Raw genomic sequence first — 21,091 nt, forward strand, 5'->3', positions numbered from 1 at the left:
AACCGCTAGCTTCCATAGTGCTTTTGCTAATCAAAGGTCTTACATTAAGCAGCTAAAGATCTAGCCAAATCGTCACACTTCTTCCATTGTCTAGTGACCAACTTATATTACTTCGAAGCATCTCTTGTACTTTCATGAATGAACCTCAAACTTATATTACATTTTACCATGTACTAATATGAGAATGAGATATTAAACCAGAATATGTTGATTGGAAAGGCAAATGGGAGCACATGGGATAAGAATTAGAGGACCCACATGCAAATATGTCCTTAAATTTGAAAGCTTTTTCATGGGAACTTGAAGAATATGAAAATTATTAACAAAATTTTCACTACAAGCCTGCAAATCCTGTAATACAAACAGTTTCAAACCTGTCGAGTGTTGTACCCTAGCGACGGCAGAGGACTGCGGTGGTACAGCACTATGACAGTCGACGGTTGACGAGCGACAACAGAAGGGTCGACGAGCAATGTAGTAGAGATGGTTGGGGCGCAACAGCCTAGGGTTCTAGAATTGGGGGATTTTTGGGGGAAAACTCGGGAGCTATTTTGGGGAGAAATTTGGGGGGAATTTCGGCTAATTGTTGGGAGTAATTGGGATGTAAGAGACGATCTTTTGCGGCATTTTTAACCTAGTGCCACTAATGTTGTTAATGTGGCAGATAAAACGACACCGTTTATTTAAAACCGAAAAGAAATTTTACGGCGTTTTCCATATAGCGCCGCTAAAGCCAACCTTTAGTGGCGTTTCTACACTTGCGCCGCAAAAGCCATTCAATTCTCAAACAAAACTACACCATTTTCACCAAATATTTAATAACTTGTTGTGGCGGTTTTGCTGAAAACGCCGCGAAATCTCACATCTTTTATTTATTTATTTATTTATTTCTTAATTGTATCTTTTATTAACTGTATCTTTTAATTACTAAGTATAATTAAAGTTTAGCAATTCTTTTGACAATGATAATACAATAATAATAAAATTTATTAATTATTAAAACATTTGTACACTACTAAAAGTTTACTTTTTATAAACGTAATTAACTTTTAATATTTTAGACTAAATTGTTATAATTTTTCTTTTGCTTTCTAGTTCTTATTTATTATTATACAAATACATAACTAATTAATCAAGTATTATATTTCATTACCAAGGAATATATCAATGAATTCAAAATTCCTACATTTTTCCTAGATAATACATTTTAATAATATAAAAGTATTAATTAATTAATTGTATCATTTAACAAGTCTCAATTAAACCTTAAACCCTAATTTAACCATTCAATATACATGCATATATAAAGTTATCTATACAAGATATTACAATCGTTTTTTTCCTATCTAACTCCATTGTATGCTTATACATAAGCGCCACAAAATATACAGTCAAACACGGTCGTTTCGACATCAGTTAAATCAAACTCCTAGCGTTGTCAACCCTAAATGCCACAACTAAAATACGTAAAACGGCACCGTTTATATATAAAACTTAAACTATTTGCGGCGTTTTAGGGAAAGCGCCACTAAAGACAATGCCAAACAACGCAGTTTCTTAACTCATAATACACTATTGCGGCGTTTACAAAAAGCGCCACTAAATGCAAAGAACAAAACGGCGATGTTTTGCTAACATTTCAATAAAATTAACCGATATTTCAATAATTTCGTTTAAATTAGAGAGAAAATTTTAACTAATAATTACACATTTTAAAAAGAAAATACATCAGTATATTTTTATATTGAATAAATATAACTATTTATGTATGCAATATGAATAAAATTTTATTTTAATTATATCAATAATTATGTTACTATTTTACAAGATTATCCGGATCACACACGATAAAAGTTAATGTATAAAATAGTTGAACAATAAAACATTGTTCGTGGTTCCGCTTTTGGGATTTAACCCATTTTGATATATTTTTTAAAATATTAATTTATATTTACATTATTTTCATTTATATTAATCTAGAATATCCAAGATTAAACACAAAAGCCCCAATCTGAAACCCTAAAATCATCAACCATGTTATTTATCCGTAACCATCAAACTCCAAACTATAAACCACTATACTGTAAGCCTTAATTAATTAATCGTAAATCCTAAACCCCAAACTATATAAACCCCTACCCTAAACCCCAAACCCCAAACCGTAAAACTTAAACCCTAAACCCATCAATTAACCATAAAACACCAAACCACCAAACCACAAAATCCAATCCACAATATATCGTACGCATTAACTGTAAATCTTAAACCCTAAATTAACCATAAAAATTAAACCGTAAACCACAAACAACAACCACCAAATCATAAACTCTAAACCCTAAACTTGGCCACCCCTAAAGTCTAAACCGTAAGTTATAAACCATAATCCTAAACCATATCTTTGAAAATCCGGGTGGCCAATGTGTTAGTTTAGTACAGAACATATATTTTATATTATTTAATTATTTAATATAGGTGTGCTACAACGTGGCATGGATCCCAGTAAAATTAAAATGTTATTCTTTAATTAGTTTTCAAATAGTAGTATATATATCTTTAAACCTTGAACATCAAACCTTCAATCCCTAGCCCAAAATAGAAAATAGTATATATACCATAAACCCTAAAACTCTATAGCAAAAATAATGGAAAAATAAATCCTAAAATAATGGAAAATTAAATTAAGTTTCTTGCGGCTTTTTTAATCTAAAGCGCCACTAAAAATTACTCTATAGCGGCGTTTCCAAATAAGCGCAGCTAATTAATCTATACGTGAAGCCGAAACGATGCGTTTTGGTCAAATTTTTTGTGGCGCTTAAGCAAAAGCGCCACTAAAAGCTGATAGTTAGCGGCGTTTATGGGTAAGCGCCACTAAAGGCGCTATAGCTCAAGACGAAATGTTGCGTTTCGCTTTCAAAATTTTCGGTGTTTTTCGGTTACACGCCGCTAATAGCAGACTATAGCGGCGTTTTTCACAAGCGCCACTATTGGCTCTATGCCTCATTGCCAGATGCTGCGTTTTGGTTCACATATTTTGTGGCGCTTGTTCTATAGCGCCGCTAATGATGTGCTTCAGTGGCGTTTTTACAGAAGCGCCACTTATTCTACCATACCTCAATATTGTACGCTGCGTTTTGTTTAACATTTTTTTGCGGTGTATACAGAAAAACGCCGCTAATTGTACTCTATAATGGCATTTTTATAATGCGCCGCTACTGCCACTATTCCTGAATATTGAATGATGCGTTTTGTCAGCTTTATTACGGCGTTTTTGTTTAAAAACGCCACTAATGATGCTCTTTTTGCGGCGTTTTAATACAAAACGCCACCATGGGTCTGAGTATTTGCTGTGTTTTCCTGAAAGCGCCGCTATTGCTGGATCTTTATCAGCGTTTTGTGATGAACGCCGCGAATGCCTGATTTTTAGCGGCGTTTAATCTACAAACGCCACAAAAAATGCCGCTAAATCCCGCTTTTGGTGTAGTGAACCAGATATAAGATTATACTAAAACTATATGGTGATAGGCTCTGATACTAATTGTTTAGTCTAGTTATCAAAGTATTGTTTGAAGTGTTGCATGAGTGTTGTAACAATATTGGATATGATGCCTTGAGACATAAAGCAATAAACATATGAACGCACAAGACTCATTTACGCAATTTAGTGCACACACCTATCCCTACGAGACCTTACCAAGAGAAATAATATATTAGCAAGCCAATAGTACAACTACCAATTAATCCTAAGATTATTAGAGCCTTGACGTCATGCACTAGTAAGTGAACTCTTGCAAGAATTTCTTCCTCTTAAACTCCCTCATACTTAAGGCAACACTCTTTACAAATGACAAAATAATCACAAAAATTAATTTCCTAGTAATATTTGTTTTTAATATGTATAATATCTAAATGTAAATATGTATTAAATAACATTATTCGTAAAATGTTGAAAATCAAATTTTCAAATAAAAGTTTAAAAAGTAAAGAGGATACCAAAATTAAATTAAAATATGTGAATGAAAATAAAGTGGATTAGAATAATACTTACTACCCATATAAATCTCTCACGATTGTAATAAAAACATTATCAAAATCCACCATATTTGTATTTTTTAAAAAGCAAATCAAAATCCCATTCCAAATTTTGATATATCTATATTTTTTTGGGACACCAATAGAAGAAGAAAAGGTTAATTATAAGGTTGATATTTCCATTGGACTAACCCTCGACTCCACTAGCTAGACAGGTCATAACAACCACAACATGATACGTTTATACTCCTTAACCTTAATAGAAGAAGAAAAGGTTAATTATAAGGTTGATATTTCCATTGGACTAACCCTCGACTCCACTAGCTAGACAGACCATAACAACCACAACATGATACGTTTATACTCCTTAACCTTAATAGAAGAAGAAAAGGTTAATTATAAGGTTGATATTTCCATTGGACTAACCCTCGACTCCACTAGCTAGACAGACCATAACAACCACAACATGATACGTTTATACTCCTTAACCTTAATAGAAGAAGAAAGGGTTAATTATAAGGTTGATATTTCCATTGGACTAACCCTCGACTCCACTAGCTAGACAGATCATAACAACCACAACATGATACATTTATACTTCTTAACCTTAATAAGATAAATCTACGTCGCATCATCCAACATCCATCTAATGTACGTCGTAGCGTAATTTGGTTACCCTCATTATCCTCTGCTATAGTTGCAACTCCAATACATGATGTGCCCCTACTGCTTCTTCCATACCAACTCTTCAATTCTTTTTATAACAGTCAGCATTTTATTATAATAATTAAATTTACTATAAAATTTATTTTTATATTTTATTTTTACCTTTTATAATAAATTTTTCATTTATAATAACAAATAAATAAATTTATATTTATAAATTTTATTAAAAATACTAATTAATAATATTATTAATATATTATTTAAAATTTAAAAAAATGAAATAGGATCTAAAATTTCAAATGTTGTTATAGGTGTATAACTATATAAAAAGGATTGATTGTAATGATTGTTGGGATCACACCTAATGCTAGAATTAAGGGGGTGCATAATTCAGTTTTAACCGAATTAATTGACCGAACTAAATTGTTTCGGTTAATTGGCCGGCCACAAAATCTAATTCAATCATATATCAGATTTTTTGAAATTTCAATTAACGGTTAATTCGATTCAAAACAGATAATTAACTGAATTAATTGATTAACGACTTAAAATCATAATACATTTATATATATTTAAACTAAAAAAATAAAAGATAAAAATGAAAAATTTAAGAAACCCTATTTTTTCCTCCCTTCCTTAAACTCAAAATAAAGGACTCAAAACAAAGTCTTGACACCAGACCATTTTCTATTTTTCTTGGCTTTTCAGATTTTATTTTTATTTTTATTTTATTTCATCACTCAAGTCTCAATTGTTTTTTTTGTTTAATGTAGTGTTTGATACGATGATTTTAAATTAATATTGTTATTGTGTTATTTGTTGTTTTTTCTTTTCTTTAATTAAAAGAAAAAAATAGCATTGCAATGACATTTTTCATGTTTCAAATTTATTTGACAGAAAATAAAAAGAACATGTAAGCATTTCAGTTAATTCAGTTAACCATGCAAATTAAGAAATTTTATTTCAATCAGTTAAAAGATTTTGATTCAATTAATGATTAAAATTTTTATAAATTTAATTAATAATAACTGAATTCGAGCATTGACGGAATCGACTTTTTAAACACCACTACCCAGAACTACCTTACATCCTACCACATTGAGATGTCCTCAAAATGAAATCAGGTGCAGCAACCCTATCAATTGTAGAGTAGCCTGATTGGTAAGCAAGAAATCATCTAGGAAAAATAAAAAAATCCACGCTCACCCAAGATTCTATCCTTGTACGCTGTCTATTCTAGTTCCTGGTTTAGCACCGTCAGAATCTCCCACAGATTAACAACTATTTTTTAATTTATGAACCTGGCAGGATATTGGCGGTCTCATATCAGATTGCCTAATCCTAATATGTACCATGGATTATTAAAAACCTAGCCATATTTGGATTAAAGGTGAAGCTGGTTGGTGACTACCATCAACCTCTCCCTCTTTTCTTTTCTTCTAAGGTATAACTTTTTATTTAGTCCTCCAACATTATAAAAAAATTATTTTAACTCTTCATTTAATTTATAGTATTTTTAGTCTTTAAATTTGTATTTTTTGTCAAAACACCTCAAAATTGATGAAAAATTTAACATTTTCTAGCTTTGTTGACGTGGCATACACGTGGATGACACGTCAATATTTAATCAATTTTAAAAATTTTAAAATTCAAAAAATATTTATAAAATTTATTTTAAAAATTAAAAATATTAAAATATATAAAATTATTGAAAATAGTGAAAATATTAAAATTTTAATCAAATACTAACAAATCATCCACTTTATGCCACGTTTACAAAGTTAAAAAATATTAACTTTTCCATCTATTCTAAAGTGCTTTAACAAAAGTACAAATTTAAAGACTAAAAACAAAATATTAAATATAAGGTTAAAATGATTTTTCTTAAAATTAGAGGGTCAAAAATCATTATACCTACTTCTAGAAATTAACAAAAGAAAAATAATAATGTGTTCATGCATGTAAAGATGCATATATATATATATATATATATATAGGCCACATGAATGGCACCTTAAATTACTCTACAATTTGGCTGCCGACATGAATGAATAAATTGAATATTTATTTGACTATGTTGGGAGCTGTTGATCTTTTGGTTTTTCTAATAGAGATTATTAATTATTTAACAGTGTAGTGATGGTATTGGTATTTTTATATATTAGTTCCAGCCGACAGTTGAAGATGGTATTGGTATTTGACAGTCTAGTGATGGTATTGGTTTTTCTAATGGAGGTGATCTAGTTTTTACGTGTTAGAAATTACTATTTTTTCCTATAAAACCATATGTTGGATTCATCGAATTCAACTTTAAATAAGTTTTGAGGTTTCATAATACCATTAAAATTTTTAAGGTCACCTATTTTTTAGTATATATCAAAAAATGAAGAATCTCGTGTGTTGGTGTGATGATCAAGGTGTTCACCATCTAAGTATAACTTAGATTTTGAGGTTTCATAATCACATTAAAATTTTTAAAGTGACCTATTTTTTAGGATACGTTTAGGACATGATGGACATGCCAATAGGGTAGATACGCATCATGTTAGCACTACGGTGCTCCTGATAGTACTTTTGTACTCATGTTAGCATTACAGTGCTCCTGATAGCATATTTGTACTCCTATTTGCACTAGGGTGCCCCTGATTGATCATATGTGCCCTATTTTTCACTCTAGTCCTGTTATGCACTTTAATGCTCTGTTTAGCACCTCAGTGCTCCCTGATACTGTAACTTGTATATCTGAACCATTTTACTATTATTCATCGAGTTGTCTTGATTAAATAAGAGAATGGAATGACTTGTTGGCTTGAATAAGCATGAAATACTTGGATTTAATTGATTGAAATGTATTATTGATTGTCCTGTTACTTGAATATACGAAAGACTCACTTGTTTATTGTGAAATGAAATGTCAGGATTGAATATGCCATGAATACTTAGTTATATAATTGTATTTCTGGTGGTTAAGGTAAGTTAATGTATATGTTTTTATATAAACTTATTAAGCTTTCGTAAAGCTTACTTGGTTTTATTTCATGTTTCTTGTAGTTGACATTTTGAGGAATACAGCTATCGGATCTCTTCAAAGCTCACACCATCCAGCATCTGTCTCAGTAGTTCTTTTGAATTGTCCTTTATCGGTTATGTGGCATGTATATAGGTTAAATGGTACTAAAGTTGTATTGTGAGCAAATGATATGAATCATGTGAATTTCTTTTTTGAGCAATATTTACAATTATCAAAATGTGTTTTTAGAAGTACTTAATTGTTGGCTTGATGTAAGCATAAAAATGACAAGTTTTAGGGTCACACGGTTGAACACACAGCCGCGTGCCACTGGATGACAGGTTGAAATTAGGTTACACGACTACAGTTAGTTACACGGTCCAGTCATATGGTTGTGTGACTTTTGTTGGAAATTTTGCATTTTGACCCACACGGCCTCAGTGAGTTACACGACCTAGATACATGGCCGTGTATCTCAATGCCACACAATCTCAGCCTTCCACACAGCCTGGCCACACGGCTATGTGACCTATGTTTTACATTTTTTCCTTTATTTTGTGAAATGTTTCAAATTAGTCCCTGTACAATTCCGAACTGTTTTAGAGCTTTCATAAGCTCAATTGAGACCCAAATTAGGTTGTTAATCATGTTTTGCATAGATAATAATTTTTTAAATTGATTTTTAAATCAGAATTGCATGTAATGATCTCTGTTTTCTATAGTAGCATCCCATAGCTTGAGTCTGATGACTAGACCGAATATGGGGTGTTACATAGCATGAATGTCTCCAAACTTAATATATGGGTGCTAAGTCTCAAGACATAAAACATCAAAGCTAAATTCAAGAAATTATGGTTGAAGGCTCGAGACATGGGTCCAATGTATCAAGACATAAAACTTAAAAGTTAAATTCAAAAACAAGGGAGGCATGTCTCGAGACATGGCTTCATTGTCTCGAGACATAGCATGCATTTTGGTAGTTTGACTTGGGATTAGTAATCTAGCTCTATGTTTGATTGTCTTTGACCCCAGTTTAACATATACGAGTCCATTTGTATTCATTTAAGTTCATTTAACATTCATAACATCTATTAATTATAATTCTGACGCTTGACTTGTTTTTTCCCCCAAATTTTTAACTTCAGCGATTGTTTTAATGTTTGAGTTGCCTCGACAACAAATGTGGTCTCTTATAACCGGTCGACTTCTGAGTCAGATGTAGGGTGTTAAAATTTGAGTGAATGGTCATTTCAATTGATGCCATTTGTTGTTATTGGTTGGGCAGCAAGAGTTTTGTTGAGCCAAGGCATTGTAAGAAACTCAATGTGAAACAACTATAATCTTAGTAACCTTTCTGAGGTTTTCATGTTTGAAGAGCAACTCATGATCGAGAAGCTTATAAAAAAAACTCCTTATAGGTGATTTGGGTCTCATGCATGAATGGCTACAGAATCTCGCAAAATATATATTAGCCAGTAATTCTTCATTAGTGATAGGAAAGCCTACAATGGTAAGTTCGTCAAAGAGAGGTCATATCTCTGATAAGTATTCAACAATGACCTTGGTGTCTTTAGAGACTCAATTCAAATGATGATGCAGGTTGAAGATGCGGGTTTGTGATTTGCTTGCAAATGCAGTGTAGAAGTTGTCTCAAGCAACTTTGAAGGTGGCGACTGATACAACAATAGACATAATGGTGGCTTTCACGAATACCATGGGGCATTTTAGGTGAGTTTACCCTAATGAAACCAAGCCTTGTACTCGGGATTAGTAGCCTTATGACCATCTATGGTGACATTTTGTGGAGGAAATGGCTTGGAGCAATTGAGATGGCTGTAGAGGTCATGGCTTGAAGTTGCATAATGAGTTGATCCTTTCAAGTGAAATTGTGACTACCGGAGAGTTTAATTGAGGGTTGGCGTGAGGAATTGATTGGATTAAGTGTTTGAGGTTGTTGGAGACATTGGTGGTTTTAGCATTGTGATGAGTGTAAAAGGATGCTATGATGAAGAGAAATGCTGGAAAAAGAAAAGTTGGATCAGTTAAGGATTACACCTTAGATTGTAAGTTTAATATGATGTCGTACAAAAGCAAGGCAAATTGCGAAGGAAGAACTTACTTGAGTTTTATTGAATTGTAGCAAGCTTTACATACAAGACATTATGTGTAAATTATGAAAAGAAAGGTACTGAAAAAACATACTTGAAATGAGCTAACAATAAAGAAGTAATTATGAAACGAGTAAATAGTGGACTTAATTAAAGCATCATGTGTGGTTTAGTTATTAATGTAATAACATGGAGAAAAAGTTTATTTATTACATATGCATTATAATAGTTAGATTAAATTAATTTATTGCTAACTGTATACTAAAACATACATAAAAAAACAATTAAGCAAGAAGCAATGAGTAAGAAAATGGCATTAGAACCACTAAAATTTCAAATCAATAGAAGTCTTTCTCCATTAAACCAATGGTTTGGTAAATGGTAATTGCAGCAAAACTTATACTTTAGAACAGGGTAAGACATGGGCATTAGCAAGACAACAATGTAAGGAATCAATCATCGTCAAGCCTTACAAGTAATAATAAAGTTCACTTAATTCGAACACACTTCTGAAATACAACATCTAAAAATTTGGTATACATTATTCTTCAGTAGATCCGCTGCGGCTTCTGTTATTGCTGGACAAGGCCTGGCCTGGACCTTGAAACACCCAAACCAAAGTACATAAAAAAATTTTATTCCAGAACCACAATCCAATGTGGTGGGGGGGTTGCATCTGATTCAGATCCCATGGCATCAGCTGCACATTGACTAACCAAAAAGTGTGAAAGATTGGAGTGGACCACTAATCTGACGGTACACAAACGCACTGTCAATGCAATGCTTATGCCTTTTAATTATGGACCATCCTAGCTAGATTTGTTTCTGAATCAAAATAAGGGTGGTCCTGAGGCCCGTTCGTTAAACACAATGGTTCGTAAGGCTTGTTAAACCCAAACAAAAAATGTTGTTCTGAAACAGAATGGACATTTCAATAGGGTGGAGAGTAAACATTATGATGGATGCAATATGAACTTTTTTCCTGATACAGAAAATGTTTAACCCTCAAAGAAAAGGCTTAAATTAGTGAACAAAAACGGACAATCATGTGTATACAATTATCTTGCCAAGTTTGAAGTAATACCATCAGTTCCAACCTAATCTTAGTATGGAAATCTATAATCAAGCAGAATCAAAAAGCTAAACAAAATGTTCAGTGGGGTATTCATGTTCATATCCATTGTAATCATAGTACAACCTTTCTCCCTTTCTTATATCTCTGTTAGCAATCAGCAACACTCGACACTCCCCATTCACATTGTACCTCACGCATTTTACATTTTGCTTCTTTCTCCCATCCCTGCATTAAGATCACAGTACTTTCATATCCAAAGCTAAAAAAACAAAACAGAAATATAAGGAGTACATAGAATAAGATGGACTTACGGTGAGAAGTTGTTGATGCCATTGACAAAGCGGGCAATGTTACTACGCTTGTCAGGGCAAATAACAAGGCTTTTTGAAGGATTTGATGCATGAAGAAGGGTCATCATGCTATCTCCATCATCATTTTCACGGTTCTTCAAGTAATCAACATCTCCAACATATTCTGTGATTATAGTTAAATCCTTTATATATCTATCAGCCTGTACAGTGAACCTGCCAAATATCAAACATCAATAGCTGGCTTGGAAGCTAAATGTGCATCATAGTGCAATAGAATAACAATCTATAAACTGATAACGTTTTACATACCCTTCCACAGGATCAAAGACGACCATGAGAGGAGGGCATTCTCCTTTTTCCATCATCTTTTTGCATAAGTTTAATGTCTCTATATCCTCTTTGGGTAGAATCTGGAATGCATCGAATTCATCAAATTAATCCCACATGGTTAAATTGGAGCATTGAAGTTTCAGTGACAAGAAGCACCCATGGCCTAATGGATAAGGCGCCTGACTTCTAATCAGGCGATTGTGGGTTCGAGTCCCACTGGGTGTGCAGTTAATATAAAATATTATAGTTTTTTTATAAAAATCGTAAAATCATTAAAAAGGGTCATTACCTGCATTCCTCCCTTCTCAAGAGCTGCACAATTAGCCGACCTTAGTGCCATGCCAGGCCGGTAAGTGAGCCCATCACTGTACTCAGTCCCAGAGGCTTTCAGTGCGGTTGCCAATGAAGCCATTTGTTCCAATCTCCTTTGTGGGTCTTCTGTTGGATTATACGCCAACAACTTCCTTTTCCTCTTGGACACCGCTAAGCTACAAGCTCTCTTTCTCTTTTTAATGTTGCCTAAAGAGCCCATAAACAGAAACAATTACTCCGCCTATCTAATAATTTTTTAATTCTATAAATGAAATGAATGGGAAATTCATTTGATAGATTGATTTGACTTACTTTGGTTTTCCATGGACTCGGATGACCTTCGAATCCGAAAGAAATCAACAATTTTGGTCTGAACTAGCGGAAACACTGAATATAGAGGGAAAAAAAAGGACAAATAAATAAAAATTGCATTACTTTATACAACTTTATATCCCAAGGATTTAGCAGTGAATAGCTTAACTTTACTGAAATAATTCATTTCAATCTCATTCTAACATCCTAAGTGGTTAATTTCAGAAAGGCATCGAGTAATCATCAGGCAAATTAAACACCCAAATCAAGTCATGATTCAATATATTCACAGTTTGAAAACTGCCAGTAAAGGGGAAGAAAAGATTTTTAAGGGAGAAGAAACCGTACATTGGGGCTGCTTGATGTTGGTGCAGGAGGGACAAAACCAGGATCCTTTAGGCACCGAAACTAGAATGGGTCTAAGGCAAAACAGATGATATCCCTTATCGCACTTGTCGCACAACAAAAGCTTGGATCCAAAATCACCCGACCCACATCTCTCGCAGTAAACATCGTCGCAACCCAAGCCATCCTCGTCTTCGGAGTAGCGCCTAGGAGCTCGAGTCCTGCGTCTAAGAATCATCGTCGTCGTTTTAGCCACCGCCATTGACGAGCAAAGACAAAGAACGGAGATATATATAAATAAATAAATAAAATGGAGAAGAAGCGGAAGAAAAACAAGCTAGAAATATTTCCAGCTTTGATGTTGGGCGGCGGATTATAAGAGAAGAGACAGTTAGGTATTTTCGCGCGCTGGTTTTTGGTTTCGCGGGAAAACGATTCCGCGCCATGTTTTTGGTTTTTGGAAGGTGAAACGTTGGTTTTGCGCTTCTTTCCATGTATAATTTGTATATGAGTTGGGATGTGATAAGGTGTAACGAGATGTACTGCAATCGGCTACATTTTTTATGTTATTTACCGTTGGATTAGTGGATCTCCCATTTATTTTCAGCTAAAGGAGTCCATGGGCCACCTCAATTGGACCCAAATCATGGAGGGCAACCAGCCTAATGAAATAAATGTTTCGATTTTTATTTTTTATTTTTTATTTTTTATTTTCCTTTTAAAAGAATTATCAAATAAAGGTAATTTATAAATAGGTTTAAATATGCAGTATTTGGGAGGTCTTTGTATTATAATGATTGGATCAAATTAATTCTCCTATTTTTAAATGGATTAATTTAATTTTATATTATTAAAAAATTAAATAAATTCAAATTGTAACATATTTAACCTTTATTGTATAAAAATATTTTAAAATTTATTTTTTTCAATTGTAATTCAATTTCAAACAAAAGGTTTCATTTATAGAATCATAAAAGTTTTAAAAATATTAATTCTTTTAAATGGTAAATGACATTTTAAAAGAGTTCGGTTTCAATTTGGCTTTTTTTTTTTTATTCCTTTCAATAGTACACTTAATAGATCCATTTAATCGTAAAGGGTCTAATTTGATCAAGTTTCTATTGTAAATGGGCCTCTCAAGCAGGGATGGATCTAGGGGGCGCGAGAGGACAGTCGCCCCCTTGGAATTTTCAGATTTTTGAATTTTTATATATAAATTATCATGTATTTTAGGTTTAGTGTCCATGTTGTATAACATTTACCCCTTTTAGTCAAATTGTATTTCATATAATTTGCCCCCTTAAGCAATAATGTTATACTTTATATTAACAAAGTATTTTTCAGCTTTTAATTATATAACTTTAGTAATAATAATCAAATATTAATGTATGATGGGCCTTAAAAGACTAAACTTAGAGACTCTGTAGCAGGCCCAATTAGCCCGGGCCCGTACAAAATAGGTTATTGGGCACAGCTCAGTTTTTTGTATAAGCCCAACTAACAGCCCAACACAATTAAATCAAAAAAACCCCAAGCAGAAAACCCTAGCTGCCGCCCTCAAACGGCTCCAGCAGTTTCCAGTCGCCGCAAGACTCGGAGTCGGCCTCCTCCACGCGCACCGTTTCTCCACGAACACATGCAAAAGCGGACTAAGAGTCCACAAAGAAAAATATTGTAAAGTAAAGTGTATTTTCTTAGGCTATAAAGCCTAATCGGTACACTGAGGAAAGGGGGGAGGGAGTTTTTACGAAAGAAAATACGGAGAAAAATTAAATACAGATATCAAATTTGTTTTTTAGTATGAAGGTGATTTTTTTTTCCGTTTCACTTTGTAGTGTTCATCGTTCTTTTTATTTGTATATATATTTCTTTTTTATTTTATTTTATTTATTTTTACTTAAAATAACAAAGAAAAGAAGGAAGGAAAACTTACCTTTTGTCGAAGTCACCGTGCCACCGCCATCTCTGTCGCAATCGGAGCTTTGGTGAAGGGACAGGTGAACGGCGGCGCAAAAGAATGGGTTAAGAAAAACCCTAGCAGAGCTATTGATTTTTTAAAAAAGAACAAAATGATTTTCTAATTTTTTTTTGTGTTTTGTTTAACTTAAAGTAAGACAAAACGGCGCCATTTGAAAGGCCAGACCCGCGCGTCGACCCGACCCGCAAGCAGGGTTCGCGCATTCTGGCTTTAAATGGGACATTTGCGCATATGGTCCCTCCGATTTTTTTCAATCATTTTAATTTAGCTTTTTTACTTTCTTCAATTGATTCTTTAAATTTCATTTGGCTTCCGATTTGATCCCGATAAAACAGTGCGTTTCAGAGGGAGGGATATTTTCCCATTCGGTCCCTCTAAGTTTTTCGCGCCTTTAAATTGGGTCCTTTATTTTATTTGCGTTTTTTTTCTCTAATTTTGTTTTAAGTTCATTTTAACCCTTGCTAGTTTGGTTTAAGATTTATTTTTTTAATTATTTACAAAACGTGTATTTACTTTTTATATTTTAGTTTCAAAACCTTTTTACTTTTGTAAATATGTATATACGTATGCTTCTATATATATTTTATATATATTATTCTTCATAATTTTACAAACGTATATATATATATACATACACATTTTAGAATACACATATATTTCCCATATTTTACAATTCAAAATATACATTCATTTTCTATAATATATATACATTTTTTCATATTTTTTAAATTATTATAAACATTTTTATTATTCTATATATTCCATTATTTTATATACATATTGTACATATATAAGTATTTAAATATATACATATTTTCATGATTTACCTATATATATACCTATACATTTTTATTTTGTAAATATATATATACATATACATACTTTTATATTTTTATCTTATTTTCACAATTTTCACATACATATATACATACATTTTTTTAGAAATTATTATAAGTTTGTTATATATTTCATTCATTTTCTTTTATATGTATACTTATATGTGTTTTTTTTTAATATATGCATACACATATTTTCAAATTTACTTATAGATTGTATTTATATATATACATATTTTGTAAATACATATACATATATAATTCATATTAAAGTATTTGTTTTATGTTGTATATTAACATTTTTTTAACAAGAAGATATATTTGATTTCGACAAAGCATTAAAACAATTTTTTGTTCAAAGGCTTTCAAGATAATGCGATATTCGATATTTGGGATTTTCAAGAGGATCGAGCCCTAACGTATTGGGTTCCAATTTTCCTTGTTAAACCTAAATAATCGAGCATGTCTTTTTCGAACGCATAAATGTAAAAATCCTTTTCGGGAATTTAACTTGTTGTGTCCTAATGTATTGGGCATGACATATTGCTTTCTCGAGATGAAGATTTTCTTATAAAATAAAAGCGATATTCAAAGTTTGGGGGTGTAGAGGAATTGTACTCTAACGTATTGAGTCTCGATTTCCTCGTCCGACTTAAACAATTGATTATCCTTTTCAAATTTCAGCATTTAAGTTTCTTTTAAAATCTTTTCAAATTTTTGACACCAAGACATTAAACAATCAAATTCGGTACCAATTTTGGACGTTGCGAGGGTGCTAACCTTTCCTCGTGCGTAACTGACTCCCGAACCTGTTTCTCAAATTTCGCAGACCAAAATTGTTTTAAAGGTGAGTCGATCACACCTCAATCAGGGATCGGTGGCGACTCCCATTTTTTTTTTGTTTTTTTAAAAGTCGACAACTAAATTTTTGTTTTCAAAAAATGGTTTCAACAGCTTGGCGACTCCACTGGGGACTAGTTAAGAGTCAAGCCGCAAATTGATTCATTTTTGTCTTTTTGTCAAAAAATCAAAATTTGTTTTAAATTTGTGATTTCCCTTTTTTATTTTATCTATTATTTTAATGATTTTAATCGTCGTTTCGTCCAAATTTGTCAGTGTGTATCTGCATTTTGCATTGCATTGGTTGGTCAATTTTACCCCTTTAAGTGGGAGCGAGGAACTAGTCCTTCGTGAGGTTTTCACCTCCGTACAGGGTAGTGAACCGCTTTCGGGATACATCCGTACCTATGTATTCGTGAGATTTTCATCTCTGTGCAGCCATAGGGAAATGTATTCCCCTGAACTGAACCCGGTCCATATGAGCCTAAATGGGTGAGGATTGAGGAATCTGCTGGTTCGGGTACCTTTGCTTTGGAAACTGAACCTCATATAGTGAACCTTTAGGAACTCGCCCTAGATAGAATTACACTGAACCCTGGTAGACACCTGAATAGGTGTTTTGATTGTTTGTACATGATACTGACTTTTTGTGTTTCACTCTGACTGAATTGGCATTTCATTATAGAGAAGATGTGTTGATTCATGTTCAGTTGTTAAATAGAAAGCTTGCCACGGAAAACGGATTTCTTGATAAAGTGGAAGATAATACGGTTGTCCGAGTATAGTCTAAGGAAACGTGACACGAAAGGTGTAATAGTCTAACAAGAGAAGTATATGACTTTGCTGCGTTGCTTAAGGATTCAAGTTGTCAAAGATTATTTAAGAGTCATCAAACGTCTCAACCTCTTAAAGAAGCTAATGAACATGAGTGAGAAAGGAGTTACGACCTAGATCAAACAAAAGGAGTTAAAATTCGCAAAATGCATATTAATATCCGAATGGTTGACGTCTTTGCTTGGAGTACGAGGGCAAAGCCGTATATGTATCCGCTTTATGTAAAGAGATCTATTTTCTAGTAAAGTTGTTCTAGTAAAGAATTGAACCAAAATCAACGTCTCTTCTTGTATCCATCTCACGCATCACATCATATGCATTAAACACCGTTAAAATATCCTAATTAATTAAAATCATTGCTCAGTTAACCTGGAAACTAACCAACCAACCAAACACCGTTACAGCACTCGAGCAAAGATTAAAGACATGGATCAGAGATTGGAAAAGCTCGAACAGTACCATAAGGAAATGCAAGACCGACTTCAGCTACAAGTACAAGAGCAGTTAGACAAAATGCAACAGGATATGTCAGAGAAGATGCTGGAATCCCAAAAGGATATGATGGCGAAGTTGACCCAACTGTTGACTGGGGGAAGTGATAAGAGAAAGGGCCCTATAGCTAATGATGAAGAGGGAAACGATGATGAACTTTTCTATCCTCTAGGATTTACTTCTCCACATGTGCGAGCCCAAGCCGAGGCATACCCGCACAAATCTACTATCACAATCAGGCTTCAGCAGTTTCAGGCCGATGCCTCAATACCAACGAACTTCCAGGCTGGATCAGGCTCTAACCCCGGGAATCGCCCTGTTAACTCTGCCATTCCTGACTTCGATGAAGTGGCTGAAAAGGAAAAATAAAGGAAGCGTTGCCAAAGCAGTTAGAAGAAAGGTGCAAGTGGCTCGAAGAGAAGTTTAAGGCGATAAAAATCACTGAAAACTATCGTGGGATTGACGCTAAAGATTTGAGTTTGGTCCCAAATTTGGTACTCCCTCACAAGTTTCAAATGCTAGAATTTGAAAAGTACAATGGGACCAGTTTCCCAGAAGCTCATATCACCATGTTCTGCAGATGAATGGTTGGATATGTTAACAATGACCAGTTATTGATACATTGTTTCCAGGATAGCCTCGCTGGGGCAGCATCTAAATGGTACAATCAATTGAGCCGTACCATGATTGGTTCGTGGAGGGATTTGGCACAAGCGTTCATGAAACAGTACAGTCATGTACTAGACATGGTACCTAACAGAATCACCTTTCAAAAAATGGAAAAGAAGTCGAACGAGAGCTTTAGGCAATATGCACAAAGGTGGAGGGAGGTGGCCGTTCAAGTTCAGCCGTCACTATTAGAAAGAGAAACAACAATACTCTTTATCAATACGCTGAAAGCCCCATTCATTATGCATATGTTAGGAAGTGCTACAAAAAACTTATCTGACATAGTTATGAATGGTGAAATGATCGAAAATGCTATAAGGAGCGGGAAAATCGATGCAGAAGAGAGTAACAAGAGGTCAACCTCAAGGAGAAGAGAAAATGAGGTGAATAACACAAGTTACTCTAAATCAGTTACCGTGAGTCAGCCAGGAAAGGTGGTTCGTATTCAACAAAATTCATCAAGGCAAGATTCCGGCATGAAAACTGAGAAGTTCCAGTTTACATCAATCCCAGTACCGTATAGGAAACTGTATCAAAATTTGTTTGATGCATATATGGTTTCCTCTTTTCATGTGAAGCCTCTACAACCTCCGTATCTTGAATGGTATAATGCGAACGCACAATGTGACTACCATACGGGAATTATGGGACACTCAATAGAGAATTGCACTGCCTTCAAGAAACTAATTGAAAGACTCATCAACATGGGTGTTGTTAAGTTTGGTGACTCATCTCGTGCAGAAAATTCGCTACCCAATCATAATTGATAATGGAGTAAATGCAATTTATGAAGAAGTGGTGAGAAATTTTCAAATTGATTCCATTAAAAGGGTCCTTGTTAGATATTCGTCTTGGAGGTGTTTTAAATAATTGGACTGCAGAAGAAACCCCTATAGTATTTAGAGTTTGTTAGAGTAATGTTCAGAACACACTTGTTGCTTTTTAGCCTAGAAGCAATAAGAGCTTCTTTGTGAAATAGGCTCATGTCTTAACATTATTATTTTAATGAAATACATTATTGCAATCATCTTTGAGCAAATGTTCTTTCATTCTTTACGATTCTTTCATTCTTTTGCATTTTTTCTGCCAAACCATTATTTCATTCATTCATAATCATATTATCTATAAATTCATACAGTCTTTGTATATTCTTTAGCACTTACAATAGGTCCCTGGATATCAATAACATGAGTGACACTGCTACAGACTCAGAATCTCCTTTTGAGTGAGACATGTGTTTAGAGTGATCTTATGACTTTGAAGATGACATAGATTGTAGCTTATCTCCAAACTTGTTAATGATGGTAGAATAAGAGGATAGACAGATCCTACCTCATAAGGAATCATTAGAAATTGTGAGCTTGGTGAAGATTGGAATTGACGTGACCACAAAGACGAAGTGAGACCTTATTGAGTTACCCCAATAATTTAGTGATGTCTTCACGTGGTCATACCAAGATATGTTCGGGTTAAGCACTGTAATTGCAATCTGAACAACAACACGATATCAGAAAGTTACAGTATGCTCAAGATTAATATCATGAGTGATGCAGTAAAAACTCTACCGGAGCAATGCCTCTCTCTTTAGTTTATCACGATTTTTTTCCTATTGAAATCGAAATTCTTTCTCTCCGGGTATTGGCTGAGCAAGTTGGATGAAGAAGAACGGATCCAATCGCAATGTGATCAATTGAACTTGATAGAAGGAAAAAGGCCAAAAGCTATTCATCACGGTCAGATGTACCAGAAATGAATGATGCGAGCCTATAAAAAAAGGTTCATCCTAGAGAATTCCACGAGGGTGACCAAATGTTGAAGATCCTCCCTCTACAAAAAATATTTTGGAGGGAAACGGATGCCAAGTTAGGAAGAACCTTATGTTATAGAGAAGGTTTTTTTCAAAGGAGCTTTGATTTTGAGCGAGATAGATGATAAACCTGCAAAGTCTTGTAAACTCAGATTCAATCAGGAAATACTCCACTTAAAGAAGGAGATGACCAAGGTAAAAACCCGCAAATGGCACTTTGAGTCGTAAAAAAATGATGAAATGAAAAATGAAAAAGTGAAAATAAAAAATGAAAAAAGTAAAATGGAGAGGCTAAGGTGAAAACCTGCAAAGGGCGCCTTAGACCAAAGAGGATTTGAGTTGAAAACCCGAAAAGGGTGACTCAAATTTTGATCAGAACAACTCAAATACTGATCAGAATGGGGCATGTAGTGGTCTTGCTATACCTGAATCAACAGGAAAGGGTAGGCGACATCTTGGGGCATTGGCAGAGTACTGTAGATCTCCTAAACACATGTCAAACTCAGAATGATCTTCAGACAGTTTGTACAGAGAAGTTCAGGATGTAGTATCTGGGGCACCTAGTCTTCATACTATTTATTTATTTTGAATTCTTTGTTCTTGAAATACTTCATTCTTTTTCAAGATACGTGTTCCCAATCAATTCCTCTTTTATTCTTAATATCTTGATACTTTAAATCAATTCTATTCTTACCCATTGTTATGATATCTCACAAGCATGTTGCATTAGAATAATGATTAAGAGACTAATAAAACTTTCACATGGGAAGTTTTGCATATTACTCTAGAATGGGGCATGTAGTGGTCTTGCTATACCTGAATCAACAGGAAAGGGTAGGCGACATCTTGGGGCATTGACAGTGTACTGTAGATCTCCTAAACACATGTCAAACTCAGAATGATCTTCAGAAAGTTTGTACAGAGAAGTTCAGGATGTAGTATCTGGGGCAACTAGTCTTCATACTATTTATTTATTTTGAATTCTTTGTTCTTGAAATACTTCATTCTTTTTCAAGATACGTGTTCCCAATCAATTCCTCTTTTATTCTTAATATCCTTGATACTTTAAATCAATTCTATTCTTACCCATTGTTATGATCTCTCGCAAGCATATTGCATTAGAATAATGATTAAGAG

General features: G+C 33.7%; 1 protein-coding gene and 1 non-coding gene across 3 annotated transcripts; one reads left to right on the forward strand and one right to left on the reverse strand.

Annotated features, from left to right (window-relative positions):
• Positions 1 to 10,112: 10,112 nt before the first annotated feature.
• Positions 10,113 to 12,847, reverse strand: LOC105788702 (histone-lysine N-methyltransferase ATXR6). 2 transcript variants are annotated; one of them, XM_052627492.1, is made up of 7 exons: positions 12,502 to 12,847; positions 12,154 to 12,228; positions 11,819 to 12,048; positions 11,509 to 11,609; positions 11,200 to 11,412; positions 11,012 to 11,113; positions 10,113 to 10,513 (listed from the first exon to the last, which is right to left on the reverse strand). In XM_052627492.1, the coding sequence occupies exons 1-7, from the start codon at positions 12,758 to 12,760 to the stop codon at positions 10,510 to 10,512; spliced, it is 984 nt and encodes a 327-aa protein (XP_052483452.1). In that variant the 5' UTR covers positions 12,761 to 12,847; the 3' UTR covers positions 10,113 to 10,509. The 2 variants fall into 2 exon arrangements, with proteins under 2 accessions (XP_052483452.1, XP_012471164.1); XM_012615710.2 differs by having other exon boundaries at positions 10,113 to 11,113; positions 12,502 to 12,846.
• TRNAR-UCU (transfer RNA arginine (anticodon UCU)) lies at positions 11,682 to 11,754 on the forward strand. The gene has a single exon. It is a non-coding gene; the product is annotated as a tRNA-Arg (tRNA).
• Positions 12,848 to 21,091: the final 8,244 nt, after the last annotated feature.

Source organism: Gossypium raimondii, chromosome 2 (genome assembly GCF_025698545.1).
Source record: "Gossypium raimondii isolate GPD5lz chromosome 2, ASM2569854v1, whole genome shotgun sequence".
Taxonomy (NCBI): domain Eukaryota; kingdom Viridiplantae; phylum Streptophyta; class Magnoliopsida; order Malvales; family Malvaceae; genus Gossypium; species Gossypium raimondii.

Bases quoted from the DNA above. Each gene is read 5' to 3' on its own strand.
- LOC105788702 (XM_012615710.2), bottom strand. From the start codon at position 12,760: ATGGCGGTGGCTAAAACGACGACGATGATTCTTAGACGCAGGACTCGA. The intron at 11,610-11,818 runs GTAATGACCCTT...GATGCATTCCAG, and splicing joins TTGAGAAGGGAGGAATGCAG to ATTCTACCCAAAGAGGATAT. The intron at 11,413-11,508 runs GTATGTAAAACG...GATATTTGGCAG, and splicing joins GTCTTTGATCCTGTGGAAGG to GTTCACTGTACAGGCTGATA.